This window comes from Vombatus ursinus, unplaced genomic scaffold (assembly GCF_900497805.2).
Source record: "Vombatus ursinus unplaced genomic scaffold, bare-nosed wombat genome assembly UNPS02014812.1, whole genome shotgun sequence".
Taxonomy (NCBI): domain Eukaryota; kingdom Metazoa; phylum Chordata; class Mammalia; order Diprotodontia; family Vombatidae; genus Vombatus; species Vombatus ursinus.
The window spans coordinates 790664-807588 of NW_020954590.1; the positions used below are offsets into that span (position 1 = coordinate 790664).

At 35.3% G+C, this 16925-nt stretch overlaps 1 protein-coding gene across 1 annotated transcript in view; it reads left to right on the plus strand.

The window, feature by feature from the left end:
* Positions 1–16559, plus strand: part of LOC114054218 (trimethylguanosine synthase-like) — a 59019-nt gene extending 42460 nt beyond the window's left edge. Inside the window, exon 13 of the mRNA XM_027877390.1 lies at positions 15659–16559. Within this exon, the coding sequence (XP_027733191.1) occupies positions 15659–15814 (156 nt within the window). The 3' untranslated portion in view covers positions 15815–16559. The remainder of the gene's footprint in view (positions 1–15658) is intronic.
* Positions 16560–16925: the final 366 nt, after the last annotated feature.

Here is a 16925-nt window from a genome sequence, read left to right on the forward strand (position 1 = left end):
TGTAATATTTAACATTTTCACCAGAACTAGCACATTAGAAAGATGTAGTCTATAAAAATGTATAGATTAAGAGTGCATAGACTCCGGTCTTTCCCTGTTTGAAAACAGCTACCCTGCCCTGTCCATTGCTCCCATAAACAAAGGAGGCAAGAATTTTAGAGGTTCTATAGGTCAGGACTAGAGGAAAGAAAGGAACCTGAAAAGTATGAACACCTTAAAAGAACTGACCCAAAGACAGTTTCCACATGAAATTATACTGTCTGAAATTCTCATAATCAGGAGTTCATTTGATTTTATGAGCATCCTCTTTAAAATATAAATAACTTTGGGAAAATTAAGTGACTATCAACCAGTCATCTATTACTGGTATATGAATTCAGTTAGATTGTTTTTATCCTAACGCATACTTGAAAGAAGAGGAGTTCTGATTAAAGGGGAGGAATAAAAGGTGGTTAATTTGGAACCATGAAAAACTTTAGATAGAATCGAGTGTCAAATTAGCATTGGCATATAGAACAGGAGGAGATAGGGTGCTAAAAATAAACTTTGTCTATTTGAGTGTGTGTTAGATGCAGAACAGGGAGAAGAACTACTCCTCATTCTTGTACTTCATGTGCCCCTTGTTCCTCAAACCCCGAGTAGTGGCCAGATTACTAGGATGAGAGTCTGGAGACATGCTTTGTCTGTTAACTATTTGTATGACCTTGTACTATTGATTTTTCTGGGCTTTGGTTTCCTTCTAGCTCTGAACTCTTTAATTCTATTTCAACTACACTATGAGTTGATGTCTAGCCATTTTTTCTATGAGGAGAATTCTGACCTGATTTAAAAATAAACTAAGTATCTACTATATATAAGCAACTGTTCTTATATCTAGTTTAGTTTCGATGTAGCCCTGCCTCATATCTGAGGGCTAGAATGCATAGTTTCTGATATTTCTTTCTGACCAAGAAATCTATGAAGAAAAGGTCCCTGGATTTCTTATGTCAATGTTCTCAGGCATTCTCTCCTAGTGGAGTAATGGTGGTGCCAGTAAACAAGCCAAATACTCAAGGGCAATTGTGTCAAATTCAAATAAAATCAGCACCAATAGTCCATATAGAAGGATCCCTGCAAGTTGCGTATTGACTTAGTTTTAAAATGTAATATTATCTATGTTGTGTTTTTAGTTTGTTAAATATGTCTTAATTACATTTTAATCTGGTTAAGTCTGCACTCAAGGCTGTTGCAGGCCACATGTTTGAAACCTTCTATGGGCTACTTTATAGCCTTTATTTTTAAAGTGCAAAAAAAAAAAAGATATAGATATATTAAACTGTCATCTTGAAACCAGGAGCAGTTACCTCTCCCCTAATACTTAACATATGCTATGCCCATAATAAGTGCATGATTTTAGTTGAATACATTGTCATTTAAGATTACTCTGTCCTTACTCATAATTTCTAACCAACAGTCATATTTCCAGCAGAGAAATGTGTCAGGGAAATAATGAGTTTTTGTTTGGTTGATTTTATTTTGTTTTTGTTATTTTATCTCAAGACTATAGCTTCCCTAAGAAATATACTGAATATACTAAATAAGAAACTGAGGAATAGAAAAGTGATAAGATTTCCCCAGCAGTATTCAGGAAGTATCCGAGCTCAAGTAGACATTATTTGACTCCTAGTATTATGCCCTGTGTACCAGATGAAGGGAGGCCACCTTTAGCCCTGATAACACAGTGGCACCAAAGACTGTTGTTAATGGCATTATGCTATTTACCATATTTACTCCTTCCCCCATTCATATTTTGTTTTCCTACTTTCCTTTCCCTGTTTTCCTTCTCCCCTGCTTTAAGCTTTCCACTGTTATATATTTGGACATTGCTTAGACTTGGAGGTGGAAGCTGGAAGTAAAGAAGTCACTGACTCTTAGAAATCAGAAAAATACATCAGATATGAAACAGCGTTACACACCTCTAATGTGAATGGTGGGACTAATATTTAACCAAAAACATTTTATAGATCACAATTGCTAAATAGCAACAAAATTAGTTTTTCTTTAACATTCGTAATGAGAAGTTTTCACTAGATTTAGGTCAAACTCACTGCCTTCAATTTAAGTATATATTTAAATGGGGATACCCAAACTATGGGACAAATTCCCATTTTATGGTACTAGTTGAGTGGGATTTCTACATTGGAGTGCTGAGAAAATCTTTGTTGGAATGCATATCCTATTCCTATCAAAATGTTTAAGACCATGTGGCTTTACTTAAACCCTTGCTTGCATTCCAGCCTTTATATTAGACTCTGTTAAAAACCATAAAAAAAATCTGTGATGGATTTAGAAAAAACTACAAAGCTTTGTTCCTTTCACTGCTATTTTGTTTTATATTTTAAATAACAAAAATAAATGTTGAAGGAAACCTTTGATCTGAAGTCCTTTGCACGTATGTACTTCTATGTATGTAGTCTTTAATCTTTAAGATCCAAATTCTAGGTATCTGCTATCGAAAACTGAAGATGATTTTTTTTAAAGTCCAGAAACATTACTGGCTAGGCATTCCCAATATATTGTATTGCCTAAGAAACTGAAGTTGATAATTACTTTTTGTATTAGCAGATGTACATTTTGCCGTACTATGATGCAAAATTAGAATAAATATAGAATGAAATTTCTTGAAGCCACCAGAATCTGATAATTTACTTATGATGCCCAAATGTTATTTGTATTATAATTACAACATTTCTTTTTATATCCTGCGACCTAAATCTATTTCAGAATGGAGTTGAGCTGTTAATGGATTTTTTGCCAAAGACCAAACATACTGAAATATTCTAGAAAAGACTCTTTGCTCTAGGAAAAGAACTTTCTCTCTGAATGAGCCTAGTACCAGCCTGCAGCCAGGAGTATTGGTAGAAAAAATGGTCTGTTCCTTCTCAGTCAGCTGTACAGATAGAATGAATGTTGGAACATGGGCTCTGTTATAGGGAAATATCTAAGTGCACTGGATAATTTCGGGGGAGGAAAGAAGGAGGTATGAGACTGCTTTCAGATGACTTACTGAGTCCATTTCCCTGGTTTCATAAATAGCAATCTCCCATGTAAAACTTTTTTCTTAACAAAAGATTACATTTAGGAATGAATTCTGTCTTCATGATTTTCAGGTGTCATAGACCATACTAATTTCTGTTTGTCCATCCCCTAAAAGATAAATTTTGCATTAGCTTTTCATTGTATGATGTTGGTATGGTAATTCCTAACGGATCTATAGGAGTTATTTTAGGATGTAAGGTAAGTAGAGACTTTTCTTTGCCAAAAATTATTCAAAACAGTTTATTTGTCATCATATTTAAAGTCATGGATTGCAATGTAAAGCATCAAGTTCTCTTATCTCCCATGTTTCAGATATAATTTTAGGCTAAACTAATTTTTCTGAAGCATCTTTTAAAAAAAAAAAGCAAAGCAACAGTATTATTTGGTTTCATTTCTAAATGTTGTAATTCAAAGGTTTAAGTTTCAATAAGAACATATCTTAATAGGACTTAAGTAATTTATTCTTTGCAATGAACTATGCCCGGTAAACATTATAATAGCTAAATTGATACAAAATTGGGACATTTTAAATTTTAACAATGCAATTTGATATTTTGTTATAGTATCTCTTGCCTCATTAATCTCTTACATATGTTTTTATTTTTAATTTAAAATTTTTTCAAATTACCCTGTCTCCTACCTTCCCCATTCCCCTTTGAGAAAGAAGAAAAAACAGCCTCTGTTCTAAACATAGAGTCAAGCAAAATACTTTTGCATTGGCCATGTCTGTCCTTTCCCAGACACACACGTGCACCCCTCCCAAATGAACTTATATTGGAAAACTAAATTCATATTTGTGAAAGTTCTCACATTACCCATAAAGTTACTAGATAAATGTTATTTACTTAGTAGAGGAGTGAGAGGCTAATTAATCCCCACAAAATGGTTTTGTGATGTGGAGGTAACCTTGCAGAAAAAAGGCTGAAAAACAAATCAACATTAATCAGATTTTGAGAGTGTTATGTGCTTTGTACATATTACATTCAGGAAAATAATCTAGACACAGTGAAAGAGACTCTTGGGGTAAGTCAGTTTGGCATCAGAGTGCTTCCAGGTAGAACTGAGGAGTCAGTGCTCCTAAGTGATCCTTGGTCATATTTCAACAGCCTGGCCAAAGAACACTGGACAGGAAACTTGTGCTTCTAGTCCCTGCTCTGAAACTAACTGAACCATTTCCTCCTTTGAAAAATAAGGGAGTATAACAAAGTGGTTTCTAAAACCCTTCTAACCCTGATGGTCTCTGGATACATGAGATTTGGGTTTTGTTTCATGAAACTGGGCTCAGCTTCATTTTCAGTAAGAGTAGAATGAACTCTTCTCTCTGATCTTGGGTAACTCACTCGGCTTCTCTGGGGCTCAGTTTCTTCACCTGTAAAATGAAGATGCTGGACTAAATAAAGTCAGTCCTCATTATTCTCAGATTTTGTATTTGCAAATTCATCTCCTCACTACGATTTATTTGTAATCCTAAAAATGAATTCTTGTACCGCTTTCATGGTCATTTGCAGACATGCTCAGAAGGGCAGAAAGTACCCAACATCCAGCTGAAGTCAAACATAGTGATACTCTGTCTTCTTGTTTCAGCTCTCATATACTGTAAATGTGTTCTTTTCATGGTCTGTTTAGTGCCATGTTTGAGGGGTTTTTTTTTATGTTTTTGTTGGTGATTTCACTTTTTAAAATGGCCCCCAAGCATAATACTGTACTGCTGTCTAGTATTCCGAAGCACAAGAAGGCTGTAATGTGTCTTACAGGGAAAATACATGTATTAAATAAGCTTCACCCAGACATGAATTATAATACTTTGGACCATGAGTTCAATGTTAGTGAGTCAGTAATACGGTATATCCAGAAAAAGGAAGAGGAAGTTTACCGATCTGTACATGAGGCCACTCCGGAAACTACTAATGTAAATGTTGTGACCAAAGGCTCACAGAAACCTAATGCTGTATTTCCCCTAGAAGAAGCATTGATTCATAGTTCACAGTGACTCAATAAAACATAACTACCATGAATGATGAGAATTTACTATAATTCTAATGCCCCTTGCAAGTCTACCACTCTTTCAGAATTCTTTGAGGGTCTAAGAGGAATTGGCTTTAAGCCTTCTTTCAGTTCCTTCTCCCAAATCATCTATTGGTTTGCTCCAGTATTGACTGTTCTACCCCTCAGAAATTAAGCTTCTTAGATGCTTAATGTGAAGAAATACTAATCTTAGCATCTAATTAGCAAAAATGTTTAGTTCAAATAGGAGGCTATTTTAGGAATTATTTCAAATAGAAAGCTACCAGATAAGTACACTTCTTCCTAGTGGTAGCCTCCCTGGCATTGACCTTCTAATATCCTAAGGTCACTTGTCTTCTGCCCACCATGGAGAAGTGGTCGAAAAAAGGTAGTAACTACATAAAATCTTAAGTGAAAATTCTTTAATTGAAAAGAATTTGTTTACTCAAGCTAGTATTCTTATTTAGGTAATACTCATAGTATATAACATACTTTAAACATTTACATTTGAGGCAATTTTTTTTTCTGCTGCATAAAATATGAAAAGTTCTAGCCATTGATTTTTTTTAATCTTAGTTCAGACTATGGTAAAGGTGCAAAAAGTTTTTTAAATGTGGGTGTTAATCCCCTATAAATGGTTGCATTAATAAAAAAGGTTTGCACAATACTGAGATATAGTTGGCCTTTGCATTACCTCTCATGATGTGACCAAAATGTCATTCATTTGGATGCTAAGTCCTATAAATCACTGATGATTTCTATAGACAGTCCTAGGACCAGCTTTTGGAACTATAAGAAGTGAAGAAAGAATGGGCAGATTATTTCTCTGATCAACATATGGGTTTATAGAATCTTATCCATAAGAAGGATTAATTCTGGAAACTGATTAGGTGATAGAAACTTTTAAAAATAATATTAAACATGAAATGTTTCTTGATATGTTTGTTGTAATGTCATATGTTTTAATTTTCTCTCTGAAAAAATTGCTTCATCAGCTCATTGACTTCTTATAGAGTATTTGGTATAACCTAGATGTAAACTTTTTTTTTTCTTAATTTTATTAGTACTCTCTTATTTTACATTTTTTCCCAATAGTTTCCCCTTACCCCAATAGAAGCCTACCTTATACTAAATAAATACAATCTAGCAAAACAAGTCAAAAATCTGACTGTTTACAAATATAAGTTGCTCCACTATGCTCCTGCATTCTACCATCTCTGCCAAAAAGCAGGAAATAGTCCTGTGATAACAGGATTGGATGCTATGTAACAAGTTTTGAATTCTTTGAATTGTTTTCCTTTCCATTATTGTGGTCATCAAGCAAACTATTCTTCTAGTTCTACTTGAATGTAATTGAGGTTATCAATTAATGCAAATCTTCCCAAGTTTCTCTGAACTCCTCCTGTTTTTCATTTCTTATGGTACAATGATGATACTCCGTTATATTCATGTGCCATAGTTTGTTCAACCATTCCCCAATGAGAAGGAACACTCACTGAAATTAAGAAAATGATTAAGAAATCATCTTCATGTTGTGAACCTCATCAGAAATTGATCTATGTAATAATCCTCTTCATGTTTTTCCTTCACCTTCCCAAAAGAGTGGGCCCCACCCTTTTCAGGATTCAGTCACTGCATTAAAATGCTGTCCTGATCTCTTATTTCTTTGTACCTTTCTTCCTCTTTGCCTCCTAAGCATATTTTAAAAAAAAAACTTGTAGAACTAGACTCTGTCCATCCAAATGATTATGGAACTTAACAATGGAGCTGGACAGATTTTATTACAGGTAGCATTAGGATTTTTCACAGCCTTAAAAATGCAAAAGAAACCATCCATTTGTTGCCACAGCTATTTGTCCACCTAAAAAGTGTAAGTTGGTGGGTGCAGTTTGGGAATGCCAAGAAGATTGGAGGGCAGTATGTAGAGTCCTCTATCCCATTTCTACCCAGTGAGAAAGACTTCAGGATTTTTAAGTCAAAAAACAGCTTGTGTTTCTGAAAGGAAGGGAGGGAGGTGACTTTTATTGTCCTAGATAATAGTTGGTGTAATTTATGAAGCATTTTATATACGTATTTTATATAAGTTGATCCTCACAACAACCCTATGCAGCAGATACTGTATTATTATTCTTATTTCATAGGTCATGAAATTGGAATCTGAGAAGTTAATTTTCTTGTTCAAGGTGACAGAGCTAATAAGCAACAAAGCCAGTACTCAAATTCAGATATTTTGATTCGAAAGTTCAGTGATATGAATAAAGCAAGAGTTCTTAACCTGAGGACCATGAACTTGTGGCATTTTAAAAAATAAATTTAAATAACTGCAATCCTACATATTTTACCCTATATACCAGAAGGGCCCATAGACTTTGCCATATTGCCAAGGGGTCCATAATAAAAAAAAAAAGTTGAACAATTCCTGTTTAAGAATTAAGAATCCCTGCTTAAAAGTAATAGAATGTTATATTGCTCATGGGGACCTTAGAGCTTATCTGTACCAGCCTCCTTGTTTTACCTGAGGAAATGAGGCTCAGAAGGTAAGCAACTAGTAAGTCTTGGTGCCAAAATTGAAACCCAGTTTCCTGACACTTAGTCAAGTGCTCTTAAATGGATTTTCTTTGAAATAGAACGTCAGGAAAACATTAGAGAGATCAGAGAGGCTCCAAAATCTTTTCTGCATATAATCCCTCTTTGAATAGCCGGGGGCTTCCTCATGGTCTAATTTACTTTGTTATCTTTTAGACATTTTTTTCCTGGTATCCAGTTCAGGGAATTGGTGGGAAAGAAAAGCTCTTTCTTTGACCAATGAAATCATTCAGTATCCTTCCCCATAGAAAATAAAGAGAAAAGTATATTTGGCCTTTTTTTGAAACTGTGAAGATGGCCATATATACTGGTGATATTGTCTTTTTACTAGGAAGGAAAATGAGCTCAATTTACACAGCCGAAATTTCAGAGATACCCTCATTTTATTAATCTGTGAAGGAATGTTTGAACAAAGAAATGAAAACGTCTGTGACATCTGAGGTAATATCAAAAAGTTATCCAGAAAACTTTGAAAGAAGCATTTCCTGTCACAGATCCCAAAGAACGATGTATCAGAAATGCTTGTCTCCAGCTTGTTTTTTTTTCTGTGTGATTATAAGTTGCATGTTTGAAAGGAAACATTGGAAAGGAAGGCGTGTTCTGCTTCTGTATTTGGGTTTTTTGGGGTTTTTTTTGGTTTTTTTTACAGTACAATTCCCAAGCACAACCATTATTTCAGATTTTTTTTTATTACTTTAACAATGATGAAATCTGTGGACAATGTAAAATACTCATACATTCATTCTAGCCTAATTTGCTTCTAACCAGGTTTCTGCATATTTTGATTTTAATCATCCTGCAGTGAAATAGTTTTCTTTCTCTACTCCATTTTTCTGTCTCTAGTAAGTAAAATGCCTTTACACCATAGTACTTTTTTCATCCATTTAGGATAGGTTTGTTGCTTCTCTTGTCACTTTTAGGGGCAGCTAGGTGATGCAGTGGATAGAGGACCAGCCCCAGATTCAGGAGGACCTGAGTTCAAATCCGGCCTTACACATGTAACACTTACTAGCCATGTGACCCTGGGCAAGTCGCTTAGCCCCCGTTGCCCAACCAAAAAATAAAAACTGTCACTTTTGTTCATATGACAAAAAATTATTTCTCTTGTCACCTTTTCACTTGCAGATTGCTTTTTTTATAAGTACTTTTAAAGTTCCTTTATGTAATTCTTGCATTCATTCTCTTATGTCCTGTACTTAGATCACATCAGAAAACTGAAGTTCAGTGTTTTATTTTGTTCCAGTTTGTTAAAAAATTGCTATTCCTACATTTAAAAAAAATCTAAAAACCATTTTTCTGTTCTTACATAATAGTTTTTCCTCAGAACTCAGTTAAGTGAGCTCCCCAGTTCTTTGTTCTAGAATTCAGTCCAAAGTGATGTGGAAATAATTTGTTGGCTAAAACGAATTTACTGCACAGCACTCATACTTGTTGGTTTGTGTTCAATGTGATTTTACGCCAACTTACTAAAAAGCATTTTTAAAATCATTAAAATATAAATAGGAAAGGAAAAAGGGGGAAGGAACTAAACAATACATAGTCAGTTATAAGCCTGCAGAGGAAAGATAAGGATAGCTTGAAATATGGTAAAGAGTAAAAGTTTGCTTTAAAACAGAATTCTTTATTGAGTTGGACTAGATCATCTCAAAGATCCCATAGATTTAGAGCTAAGAATCCTTGGAAGTCAACAAGACTAACACTTTCTCCACTGTTATTTTAAAGATGAGGAAATAGGGAAGGGAGTTGCATATAGGTAGCAAGTGGTAGAAACTTTCAGCCCTAAACTTCTTGTATAATGCTTGAAATTGAGCTGCTATGACCATACAATTGTGTAAAAATTTCTTCCTACTCTTTTGTTATCTTTTATATCAGTCTCATTTTTCAGTATGTATCTCCCAACTCCTTCACCCATGAAGCATACCTTTATGGCAAAAACTAAGGTGATAAAAAGACAATTCAGTAAAACCATCCAACACATCCAAATAGGTCCAATAGTATACATATGAAGTGCTTCACACGTAGCCTCCTCATCTTTGAAAAAAAGGAGGGAGTGCATTCCCATATCTCTTCAGACCCAGGGTTGATCATATTAATGGTGTTGAGTAGAAATGTGTTTTTTTAGCAAGGGAATTTGGGAGCCTTGTATTTTAATTTTTTTTTTTTTATGTTTATGACACATAGCTTCCAGTTAGTCTTTTTCCTGTGAAGACATTGATTCATGGACGTTAAAAACATTTTCATCAGGCTTCCAAAACTTCATGTTTAAGCATTAAAATCTAAAATTCCTATCATTTGATATTTCTTGCTCATTCATAACCTGATAATATTTAGTGCCTTTTACCATGGCCTTCTAACAAGGGTTTCTCTTGATATATTTTTATGCACTCATTTCTTTTCCTTTCTTCATTTATAGCTATGTGTTTTTCACTTTTGTATACAATTTCATATAAACAAGCTCAACCCCCACTTCTGTTTTCCTTTAGTTACCTGTATCCCATATCTTAATCCAAAGCATTAAGGGGATACAGGGGAGGGGAAAAGTCTTACTCTGCCTATTTGTTTCTAGTAATTGTTTTTTACTGCCAAGAAAGAATGATACCTTGAATTTGTACGTTGCTTTGTAAGTCTTCATAGTACTTTCAGATAATGAACTCGATGCCTAGAGGGGTTAAGTGAGATGATATTCCTCTGCTTTCCTCCTCAGCTATTCTGCTTTTCCCAGATTTATTTAGATGAAGGGAAGAGTAATAATGTTCCCTCAAGGAACTGTGTTCATGACTGCTGGTCATTATTCCATCCCGCCCTTTTTAAGGGGTGGGAAGTATCCGATACTGTCTAGCATAAAAGCATGTTTCCCCATTCAAAAGGAACCACTTCCACCAGGAAAAAAGTTACTGATGTTTACCAGTAATACTTAATACTTAATTTCATTGTGTTTGGTCAATTCAACCTTCATGTTCTTGAACTATGCATTTCTTAAAATACTATCTTAATCTGGAATATATCGTTTATACCTTATGTAATTAAATGTCAGCTTTTCTGGTACTTTCTGTTGGATTTTGAGAATAATAATGATTTTCTGACTGGAGACAAAATTCCTCAGATACATTTAAGTAACCCTGAGCACCAGCTTTCAGTATCACATTTTCAATTCTGTTCTTAGCTAAAAACGATACAACTTACATTTGATTATTCTCTGCCTAAGTCTAAGTGTGTTGTTTGGATATTTGAAAATGGTGTGATTTCCTGTTTGTCTTAGAAACTAGATAAAATTTATTTGGATTAATAATCTTCCAGACAGAGAGAGATGTATGTATTTTTAAGTACCTATCTCCATAGAGGTTCTCGTCTGGTGCCTTATTGTAGTATGGACGTGATTTTGGGGTTCTCAGAAACTATGCCAATAGAGTATAAGTTCTAATAGGTCCTAACCAGACTGGAAAGTCTTAAAGTATGGGCTTAGCAACAGGTTTGGTAAGTTTCATCCAAGGACCATCCTAGCTAAGTTTGGAGAGGCTTGTTACCAAAGAACTGATCACTAGGTGAAACCCAGCATTTGTCACCATCATCGCACCCACTTAATATTAGTATCCCACAGGGCTTTATTGTGGTACCTCTTTTCTTCTTCCTCTGTAATACTTAGTTACATAAGTGATTTTATAAACACTATGCTGATTATTCTCAGATCTATTTACTCTCCCTAACCTCTCTGCTGACCTCCTGGCTCATATTTCTAACTGTCTTTCAGACATCTCACCCTGGTTGTCCAATAGACATTTTTAACTTAATCTGTCCCAATATGAAGTCATTATTTTTTCCCAGAAATTCCCCCTCCTGCCAAACTCCCCTGTTAACATCAAGGGCCCTGCCGTTTCCCAGTCTCCCAAGCTCACAACCTAAGTGTCTTTTTTAGTTCCTCACTATCTCTCACTCCCCATATCTAAGCTGTTGCCAAGACCTACGATTTCACCTTTGCAACATCTCTCATATACACTCGCTTCTCTTCTCTGACACCACCACCACTCTAGTGCAGCCCTTATCACCTCACACTTGGCATTATTTCAATACCCTGCTGGTAAGTCTTCCTGCCTTAAATCTCTCCGTACTCTAGTCCATCCTCTACTGAGCCGACAAAATGATTTTCCTAAAGCACACTGGTCTGACTAGCTGTCTCTCTGTCTGTCTGTCTCTTTCTCTCTGTCTTTTTCTCACACACACACTCAGTAATCTCTGGTGTCTCCCTGTCACCTCTGGGATCAAATACAAAGTCCTTTGTTTGCCATTCAAAGCCTTCAGAACCTACGTACCCCCTACTCCATCTTTCCAGTCTTGTACCTTACATACTTAGCTACCTACTCTTCTTTTCAGTGACACTGGCCTCCTTGTTGGTTTTCATTCCAGACACTCCATCTTCCAACTTTGTGGGTTTTCTTTGTCTCCTGTTTTTGGAATGTTCTCCCTCCTTATGTCTTCTTCCTGGCTCCCTTTAAATCTCAGCTAAAATCCCACTTTCTATAAGACTTTTCCAGCACCCCCTTAATTCTGGTGCCTTCCCACTTCTATTTCCTACATATAGCTTGTACGTAGTTTTTGCAAGTTGTCTTCTTCATTGTGAACTCTTCAAGAGCAAAGACTGTCTTTTGCCCTTCTTGGTGTCCTCAATGTTTAGCACAGGGCCTGGAATGTCATAGGCACTTCATAAGTGCCTGATGACTTACTGTCTGCCCCCTGTACCTTGAATGCACTCTCCCTCCCCACTTCTGCCTCATGGAATCCCTCACTTCAAGACAAAGTGCCCATGTACCTCCTTCTGGTAGTGTTTTTGCTCCTATTTCCGCTGTGTTTCTTCTTCACATGTTTATACAGAATAATTGCTGTCAACCCAGATAGAAGCTCCTTGAGGGTAGAGAAAGTCCCCCTTTTTTTACATTTGTATCCTCAGTGCCTAGGACAGTGCTTGGGACATAACAGGGGCTAAATAATTGGTTAATAGATTGATTGGTAGAGGTAGAATACACACTCATAAGATCAGGGATCACTGAAATATTTAAGCATTTACTTTGATCCAGAGGAGAGTTTGGAATTTGGATTATTGAAACAAATCTAAGCAGTTGTTATAAGCAGTGTCATTTGGTAGTCCTTTGAAAAAATATTTGTAGCAAATGATACAAAACAACTTCTTGTATGCATGTGAAAAAAACCTGACATAAAAGTTCTAAATTAGAAAAAAAAAATGTAACATTCCTTATCACTTGCAAATTGAGCCTTCTGAACTGTTTTTAACTTCTGGTTTCATGTTAAAGGCTGTCAAGTTCTTTATTGGTTAAAGTAGTATGTTTTTGTCTTCGGGTTTGTTTTTTCTTCACAGCATTATAACTGTTGTTGCTGTTCACTTCATGTTTATCTCCATTGTTAAACTTGTTTTCCGTTATTACCCTTCTTGTTTAGCAGCTCTTACTAATTGCAACCTTTGAAAATTTGAGAATATAGCATAGGTTATGTGTTATGTCTTTCCTATTTCTGTAACTTCCTTTTTCCTCCTAAAGTAAAGGAAGTTGAACAGGTTTAAGTACATACTCGTTAGTAATGTATGATGAACTTTTTTTTATCTCCCAGCAGTTGCTACTGTGGGTACTTGGCATTTGTGGCCCATTGAAATTGTTTAACTTGATCTATTTTTAGTCCATGTTAACAACATCTTTGTGTTGGTTAGTGCTTAGTTATAATTAATGCAAGGAGTAGAAGCAAAAAAAAAAATTACAAAGTCATACCTACCAGCTAAACCAAACTAGGCCATAATTTCTTTATAAATGCAACCAACCGTAATTTTTCTGGTTGGTTCATTTGTTTCTATTTAGTGATGCTGTGCCATCACAATTGAAGTAAATGTGTATGTACTGTTGTTTATAATCAGTTTTGCTCAGACAGAGACTAAAATTTTGAAATGTTTGGCAACAGTGTGTCTTCTTTTGCCCACACCTGAAGTTGCTCATTGGCCCCATGTCATCTCTTGGTTGCTCGGGGCTCCTTACTATGCTATCCTATGCTTTTAACATTCTTTCTGCTATCCTGATATGCTGACCTGCTCATTTAACGTTTTTATCTGGGATCTTCTGCAGACATGTATTCAAAAGACACTGGGACAGGCCAGTAAGAGAAATATTTGGAGGCAAACAAACTTTGCAACAACAGCACTGTCTACTCATAGGGCTAACTCCCCAGCATTGTTATTTTGGCATATTAAAATAAAAATGAAATCATTGTATCCATGCACAGAAGAGCTAAATCCGTAAATTATCAGTCTTCTATGGGTCTGGCACCTCTAATGGTTACTCAATTCAATATACTCTCATTCAATTATTTTATTTTTTGAATAACAGTAATAATAGCTAATATTTATATAGCACTCAAGGATTTATGAAGTGCTTTACATAAAACACCAATCTGACGTTTTAAGGTTGCATTTACTCAGTTTTCTGCCTTTGTACCTTACTCAAGAGCTAAGTATAATTCAAGTAGATAAATACTTATTAAGTACTTTGTTCAAGGTGAAAAGCATTGTGGAATAGAGCATGTCAGGACAACCTGGATTCAAAGCCCATCCCTTACACTGGACTTTATGACTCAGGGCTGGTCATTTCACCTTTTATGCCTTGGGCATGTAGTTGTCCTTACATATTAGGAGATGAAATCTCTGTAGCTCCTGATATCATAAAATCATCAGTCCAAACGAAATAAATATTGGAGGTACTGTGGATCTATCCCTCAAGGATCTTACATTATATTATGTAGATGATAAGATATGTAATACATGGTGAGAAAAGCTAATATTTACATATACATATACATTAAAGTTTGCAAAGCACTTTACATATATTGCCTCAGTCATTCCTTATATAGGAACCATATGAGAGATCGGTAGTATTATTCATATTTTATAGATGAGGAAAGAGGTTCAGAAAGGTTGTGACTTGGACGCAATGAAGCTAGGAAGTAAAGGGCTAATAAATAGTAACTTATGGCTTGGAGAGGGATCAAAAGTGGGGACCACACTGGTAGGAATTGGTCAGCATTTCTCAGCCTCCCAGAAGTCTACCTAATAGAGCAGCTGCTAGGAAGTCAGTCACAATGGAAAGAGTTGGAGACCAATTTAATTGTGATAATTTCATTGATATCTGTTGTTATATCAGATAATTTGAGAATCGTGGTGTAGTGGATCAAGAGCTGCCATGGAAGCAAGGAAGAGTTTGATTTAGGCCTTCCTGTGATACTGGCTGTGTGGCATTGAGAAAGTCAGTTTAATTCCCAGTATTCTAAGCAATTATTTGACATTTGCAGAGGAGGTGCTGTGTAAATTACTTACACATAGTTCTGTTCTTTATATTTGTATCTTGCCATGCCTGGTACATAGTAGGCACTTAATAGATTGACTTGCATTGGTAGGAGTAGGTTCCTCACTTTGTAATTCCCTATACCAATGAAATAATAGGTTCAATCCTTATCCCTCTCTCTAACTTGAGAAGAGAACATTAACAACTGGTAAAATGGTTTAGGGGCCATCAAGAATAACCCCCTCATTTTAAAAAAACTGAGACATAAGGAAGTTACGTGACATATCCTAGATCACATTAGTATCCCATGAAGGAATTTGAACACAGGTCTTCCGGACTCCAAGTCCAGTGCACTACACCATGTTTTAGTGCTTTACTTGCATGAATTACACTAACCACTTCTAGATATCGTGTTCTTCAATAAAATGACTCACCAAAACTTTACCCATTACATTGCAGCATGCAAAACAGTAGTTTATTTTGTGTCACAATCTTTCCATTAGTAAACATTGATTATTAAGAAGCAGCAGTGAGTATTGGACTGCTGTTTGTAGGGGTATAAATAAAAAGCCAATTCCTTTCTATTTTGCAAATACTATGAACAAAAGATTTGTTCTGAAACTCCAATTATGTATGTGTTTCTTTTCTTGCCTTTTTAGGTAGCATCTTTAGCTGGACCTGGAGGACAAGTTGAAATAGAACAAAATTTTCTTAACAATAAATTGAAGACAATTACTGCTTATTTTGGTGACTTAATCCGAAGAACAGCATCTGAAATACCAGTTAAAAATGACTTAAAAGAAGGAAACATATAGTAGTAACTAGATTATCATTCAAGTCAGAAGACTTCCATTTTATTCTGTTATCCATCATGAACTCTATTTGGCAACCAGGAGTCTTTTTCTAGCATCATAAAATAGGGCTTGACTCTTTTAGGGCTGTTGTCATTAATTTTGTTATAAGATAACTTAGTAAATACTGAGAATTCATTTGAACTTCTTAATGTAAAAGAAGGTCGACTTGCCTGCGTGCTTCACAGATGTATACCTACAGTTTATGTTTAAGCTTTTTTGTCTACTTTTGTTCAACAACCTTTTTTTAATCAATATTTTAAATTCAGTGTTAAAAGCTGATTGTTTTTGTTACCGCAGGTTTTTTTTTTAAGTTTTTTTGGGGGAGGCTGTTAATTACATTGAACAGAAAAATGGGTTTTATTATTAATTTAAATTGTGTCAAACTGACCATTCATAAGCAAGTAAAATTATTTTAAATCAGTTGGATAAAGTGTAAATTTTTGGTGGGGTGAGGGAGAACATTTTAAATGATGGAAATAATATTGCTGTATCCTAATATTTCAATGTCAACTTTTCAAGCATCTTCCCATTATAAAGTAAAATATACCAACAACAAAGCATTGTTCTTCCCTGTTAATTTCTCATGGTAAAACAAATACAGGAAGAAATTTTGGTCTTCATAAAAAATTATTAACCAAAGAAGAGTTAATAACCAGCAAAGAATTGTTTGTACAATGCCATAGCAAAGAATAAATAAAAACATTTATTATAGAGTAAATAAGTTGTGGTCAGTCAACAAGCATTTATAAATAACTTACTAAGTGCCAGGCTGTGTGACAATTTCTGGGGCTACCAAGAAAGCCCAAGGTGATTAGTCCCTGCAATTAGGTAGCTGATTCTAATGGAGAAGACATAAATGATTGTATGTACAAGATAAATATATATACACACACACAAGAACAGAGAGAAAGGCCACCTATGGAAGGTGGGATTTTAACTGAGTTCTGAACAAAACTGAGAAAACTAACAGGAAGGTGAGGAAAAGAATTCCAGACCTGAGCAGAGGGAGCTAGTAAAAAAGCAAAGAGTCAGGAGAAAAAATGTCATATACACGGAACAATGAGTAGGAAAG